We start from the raw sequence: 5882 nt of genomic DNA on the forward strand, positions 1-5882 counted from the left end.
TTATGAAGGGCAACATCTGCACACTAAAGAACATCAAAAGTCAACAAGAACTAGAAATTATTATAGTTTAATTATGTTTTATTCCGGGCCTCTCAAACCACCTTAATCCCAGATTCATTCATCTCTTGACGACATGTAAGATATTACATATAATTGCGAAGACCGGAGAATGTTGTAACACATTTTGTTTTCAATGTCTCTTTGTAAATCATGAAAAGAAAAGAAAAAGTCTTTAGAATAAAATGTAGACCTATTTTATAAAAGGACTGTAAAACCAATTTAAAAAGTGTACATTTTAAATTGTGTCCATGAATTCACTTTAATAATTTTTAATAAATGGGCTATATAATTTGATATAAAATTAAATAAAGTTTAATAAAATTTCAAAATAATAATTTTGCCACCACCAAGCTGCCCATATTTAATTTTAAACATGTTTTAACATATTGGGACCATTTAACCAACCAACTAAATAAATAAAGTAAAAAAAATAAAATAAAATAAAAAAGATTTACTATAAATGCAATCAAATGAAATCAAAAGTGTGTTTGTGCAAATTTACTCTCAAAGCTGTGGTAAAAAGGTCTCTTTGACCTAATTTTTAGACATATTTTGACAAAATATTTGGAGTCACTTCCTCTTGTTTGCAGACCTCTTTGTATTCAGTGTTCTGTTAAGAAAGACATAACTTGTGGTCAGAGTAACTAACATCCATGTTGCATTGCATGCTTTTAACACTAGAACTGCCATGCAAAATTTACCCTTGGCTGTTTTTCAAATGAACATAACAGATTTCAATAAAATATCCAAGTCTTCCAGTCACTGACTTTTACTAAAATTGTGTTATTTACAATACCCTGTTGTTGAAAATTGTTTCGTTAAAACACTTTAACCACCAGAGGTCGCTGTATACCTAAAACCACCAGCGGGTAAAATTGACCCATGTAGGGGAGAGTGGGAACGGTTGCAACACTTTTTGCATTTCCTTTAATTTTTCAGAGACTGTTTGCATTAGAAAGCCAGAATTTTAATACAAAAAAGCCACATCAGTCGGCTACTCACCCACATTGCTGTAACACATGCACATATGATTATATACATACAATTTATAATTTTAATAGACAAAGTCAAATGTTGCAACTGACCCCACAATAGGGGATGATTGCAACAGTCCACAGGGGCAGTTGCAACATTCATTAAAATGTAATTAAAACATTGATAACAGATGTTGTGACTTGGATACCTCACCTCGTCAAAAAATCTTGAAGGACCTATTTGAGAGGTAAGACTCAAACCACTGGAGTGTGGTGCGGTGTTAAAACACATCAACAGAAGCAAAAATGTGAAGAATTAGACTATTAAACCAGTACAAAAGAAGTACAGATTTAAACAATTAAAACACTCCAAAAGAAGGACAAAAACAAAGAACTGAATCACTTTAACATAATTACAATGCACTGCGTAGTATAAAAATGCCATGATTTCATCTATGATGTGCCTGCTTGTGTGTGTGTGTGTTTGTATCTAATTGTGTGCTTAAGTGTGTGTGTGACACATGCTTTCATATTTGTGTGTTAATGTATGTGTTTAACTGTGGGTGACAGCAGGCACATGTTTGTTTACAAGCACTTTTTATGCATTAAAACCTAAGATATTCTTCTTTTTTTTCACTGTCTTCTGCCTACAGTTTGTGACATTTTCTGTAAAACAAAACAATTTCTCACATTATGCAATGCATTATCTTTTAATTTATAGGATGTCCCACTTTAGCAGAATGCTTCTGTCCCAATTAATCTAACATGTTCAGGTAAATTGGGACAGTAACAAAACAATACATTTAAAAATTTTTTTGCATAAATTGCATAAAACTGAATGATCATATCAAAGGATGTAATACAAATTTATATATACGGGGACTTACCATGTACTTTCTCAGACCTTCCAGCATTTGAGTGTTAACCACGCCCATGTGATTTACATTTGACTAATCAAATGTTGATATTCAAATTAAGTACTGTTATTACAACATTTCAAGACCACCCATTATTATCAGTATTTATTTATTTATTTATTTTTTAAAGGAACACTACATCAAAAGCCTATTTGTCCCATTTTAGCTGATGTCCTACTTTTTCTGACTTCCCCTTATGCATTTCCTTTTAATTCTTTTTGTCATTGCAGGCTGGTTTAGCCAATATTTGTTGCCAATACACAGCCTAACATAAAAAAATAATTTCATGACTCTAGACATTACTTTGTGAAGACAGTGGCATAATACAGTGACATAAGTTTTTTTAAGCATTATCAAAACAGTAGTCATCTACATTGCAAAATTTTACCCGGTGAAGGTTTTAGGTATACGACCCCTGGCAGTTCTAGTGTTAAGTGCTTTTCAAAATGCATTCAAAGTCCATCATAATTTGTAAATGAAGTCAAAACAATACTCACATGATGCTTCATCGCTTGTCTTTTTCTTTAAAAACAAAGAAAATTGAGCTTCTCCTCACAGTCTCTGTTCTCCCAATTCCCTGTTTTGGCATTGCGGGCTCCACAACGGTACGGCTCAGGTGGGCATGAGGGGAGAGCGATGCTGGTCTCAACATTCTCCTTGCTGACCCAGAACCACATTCCAGCCAGGAAACGCAGGCCTGTCCACACACTGTCTGTTTGGGCATTACTCACATTTGGTCGGATCTTAGGATCCATGTAGGCCAGATCAGTTTCGTGAGACCGACAGTACTCTAGAGCTTCCTCCCATGTCTTTTTCTCTAGCGCCAGATTCAAGTTCTCATAGCAGAAGAAAGGATGCTTATTTGTACACAGCCAAGAAAGCTCACACAATGCAACCCACAGAGCTGGGATTCTGGATTCCTCATAATTCATTAACGTGCACGAGTTTTCCGTTTCCTGAATCAGCGAGCTGAACCAACTCTGACTGTAAGCTCCTCCACCTGCCATTTGTGCCATCTGGACGTCCTCTTCACCGCTGATTGTAGACAGGTCTGTATGATATGTTTGGCAATACTTTCGAGCTTCTTTGCAGGTCATTGGAGTGGTCACATAAACATGCACTCTGACTGAACCTGTTGTTTCTCTATAAAGGATAAACAGGAAAAATACAGTAAGAATCATCTCTGCTCTGTTCTGGTGTGTGCCAGATTGGAGTTTAAGGATGGTTGAGCACTTTTATTTATCACTCTCACTGGGTGTTGACGTACAAAATGCAAATCCTACAGACTCATCATTAAGGCGGAATTCATGCACTGGCATCAGTGTGCAAATTATACAGTCACTTTATTTAATATGGAATTTTCAAAGTGAACCCACTGAAGATGATTTTAAACACTTAAAGTGTTCAGTGATATATTTGTGATATTTAAATCTTCTAAATAGGATTCACATATAGATATAGCAATAATAACAGTATATACAGTATGTTCTGTCAATGGTCTGTCCAATAATGAAAAAAGAACTAAAAAAACATCATATGTACTGTAATCATAATATTTTGGTTATTGAAATGTTTGGAAGCCTTATTGAACATAACTAGCAGGGAACTACCCCTGAGCCAGCTAATTAAGGTATTCAGGATTCATTGAATGCATATGGATTAGAAGCAAACTCCAGGAGTTTTGATTTCCTTTCACAAGTTCACACTTACATATCATTAAATTGAGTAGAGGTTATGCGTATTTGGCGTGCTGTCCAGGGAGAGGGCTTCCGGCAAGACTCCTGAGCCCGGGGTATCCCCCCTGTCCAGGGAGAGGGGTCCGAGCTTGGTGTCCAGCCCGGCCTTAAAGCGCTCCCTGAGTGCTTCTCCCCATGCTGGGGTAGAAACTGGCTGAAGGTGCGGAGTTAGGTTGGTGGAGGGATGCTGAAAGTCGAGAGATAACGAAGTTAGGACGTACTTGATTATTTATAGGAGTTTCCTCTTGTGCTGATTGGATAAATGGTGTGATCACCAATGATGAACTGGCCGTGTTAATTATCTGTGCATGCTCCTCCCGAAATGTGTTTATAAAAAAATCACTTAAGGTGGTGATATCCAATCCTGCTCCTGAGTAGTTTTTATTTAAACTGGGACATAAAGTCCACACTAGTGTCAGGGAAACACACTCACCACAGTCACCACCAACGACACTCACCAGATCACAATCACCTGATTACTGAGCACCGCAACCTGTCTCAACTCATCAAGAGCACTATATCAGCGCACTCCTCCCAAGCCGTCACTGTCTGGTCTCAAACATTGTATGTGTTACTTACCTGACGTTCCTGTGCGCCACCGTCCTCGCTCTATTGTTCCCCCTGGATCCCCTGGAATAGGAAAAAGAACTGGTTAGGCTCAGATAAGACTCTCTTGGACATTTCCATTCCCTGCGCACTCACCTGGCCTCTCCACCTTGCTTTAGTGATGGAAAAATGAAGCTTTGCGAAGCACCGAGGCTTCCCCTCAACTGTATCGTAAAAAGGTTAATTACTCGAAGCTTTTCAAGATGATGCACACTAACAACATCTTGTGGTCAAAAGGTGGAAAAAGCTGCCTTTGCATCCCAGACGACCCAGTGTAGAACCTGGCCGAAAAGAATGCACACATATAATCTTAAGTCAGAACATCCCAAGGAGTTCCTCCCTCCACGCTGTGTCGTAAAAATTTACAAATGACCAACACAACGGCACAATTCTCTGACTAGCATCCGGCCATACTCTCCTTATCACCTCGAGAGACTCGTAAACCATGATAAGTTTGAGGATGAAATGACCGCGCTACATCTGCACGGAGTTAAGAACAAAGAACTGCTTCTTTGGAGAGGTTCCAGAACCAGAGCGTTCGCGATACTGTGACCCCGCTTACCATAAACTACGCTTCTGATAAACAAAAAAGCGACTGACTTACAGCCTCGTCTGAGCTAAGAAGATCACCAGAGCCACACAATGTGATACTCCTAATGACCTCAAGACCTCAGCTTTGGTCTTCCGCCTTCCAAAGGAATGCACTCTTTTTCTCTCCTTCTGCAAAAGAACACCCAAACTTTTATGGACTTTGCCAAAAGGACAATTAAGAAAAAAACTGCTGCTATTAAAGCAATATACTCAAGAGGCAATATATATATATATATATATATATATATATATATATATATATATATGAATGTGGTATTTTATGCTTGTTTATCTTGCTGTGGTTATTAGAACTTAGGATATTTTAATCTATGACTTAACCTGTTTAGTAGGTAAGATTATAGGTATTTGATATGACAAATACCTCATGTGTGGTATTGAATTAAACCTTATTTTTATTGCAATAATGTGATAAGGATGAATGTCGACTTTTAGCATCATAAGGCATGATTGTAACACTTTATAGAAATCTGCTAGGATATTTCCTCCATGTGACATTTATTAGCAGATAATGTATGCACGAAAAGAAGCCGTGCTGGGCGGGGCTCCGCCCTACAGAGACAATGTGATTGGACAAAACAGACACCCAACTTTGCAAGCGGAAGGAAAACTATTCGCGCGCTGCCAGGAAGCCATCCGATCGTAGAGAGGATTCCCCGAGTGACGACACGTGACCACGACACATCAGCGCGAAAGTCTGGGATTTCCCTCAAGCAACCATCCAGAGAAAAGAATAGCCTTCAACTTCAACTCAAACCAAGTAAACAAACCATCTCTATTTGCTGAGCTGACTTGAATGAATCTTTAAAAGATAACGATAGTCGGGTCTTCTGTTTGTGACGTCTTCAGGTCGTCTTTATTCTCAGGAAAGAGAATAGCCTTAAACTTTCTTCAAACTGCTTTCATCTTGCCAGAACTTGTGTATGTGTGTGTATGTGTTTTGTTAGTATTGTATCCTAGAATAGCAAATAAACTCTCGT

General features: G+C 38.1%; 1 protein-coding gene across 1 annotated transcript; it reads right to left on the reverse strand.

Moving 5' to 3' along the window:
• Nucleotides 1-544: 544 nt before the first annotated feature.
• LOC131549906 (snaclec rhodocytin subunit alpha) lies at nucleotides 545-3850 on the reverse strand. Its single transcript, XM_058792483.1, has 3 exons — nucleotides 3662-3850; nucleotides 2449-3094; nucleotides 545-670 (listed from the first exon to the last, which is right to left on the reverse strand). The coding sequence occupies exon 2, from the start codon at nucleotides 3046-3048 to the stop codon at nucleotides 2476-2478; it is 573 nt and encodes a 190-aa protein (XP_058648466.1). The 5' UTR covers nucleotides 3049-3094; nucleotides 3662-3850; the 3' UTR covers nucleotides 545-670; nucleotides 2449-2475.
• Between the last annotated feature and the right edge of the window lie 2032 nt (nucleotides 3851-5882).

Source organism: Onychostoma macrolepis, chromosome 01 (assembly GCF_012432095.1).
Source record: "Onychostoma macrolepis isolate SWU-2019 chromosome 01, ASM1243209v1, whole genome shotgun sequence".
Classification (NCBI taxonomy): Eukaryota; Metazoa; Chordata; class Actinopteri; order Cypriniformes; family Cyprinidae; genus Onychostoma; species Onychostoma macrolepis.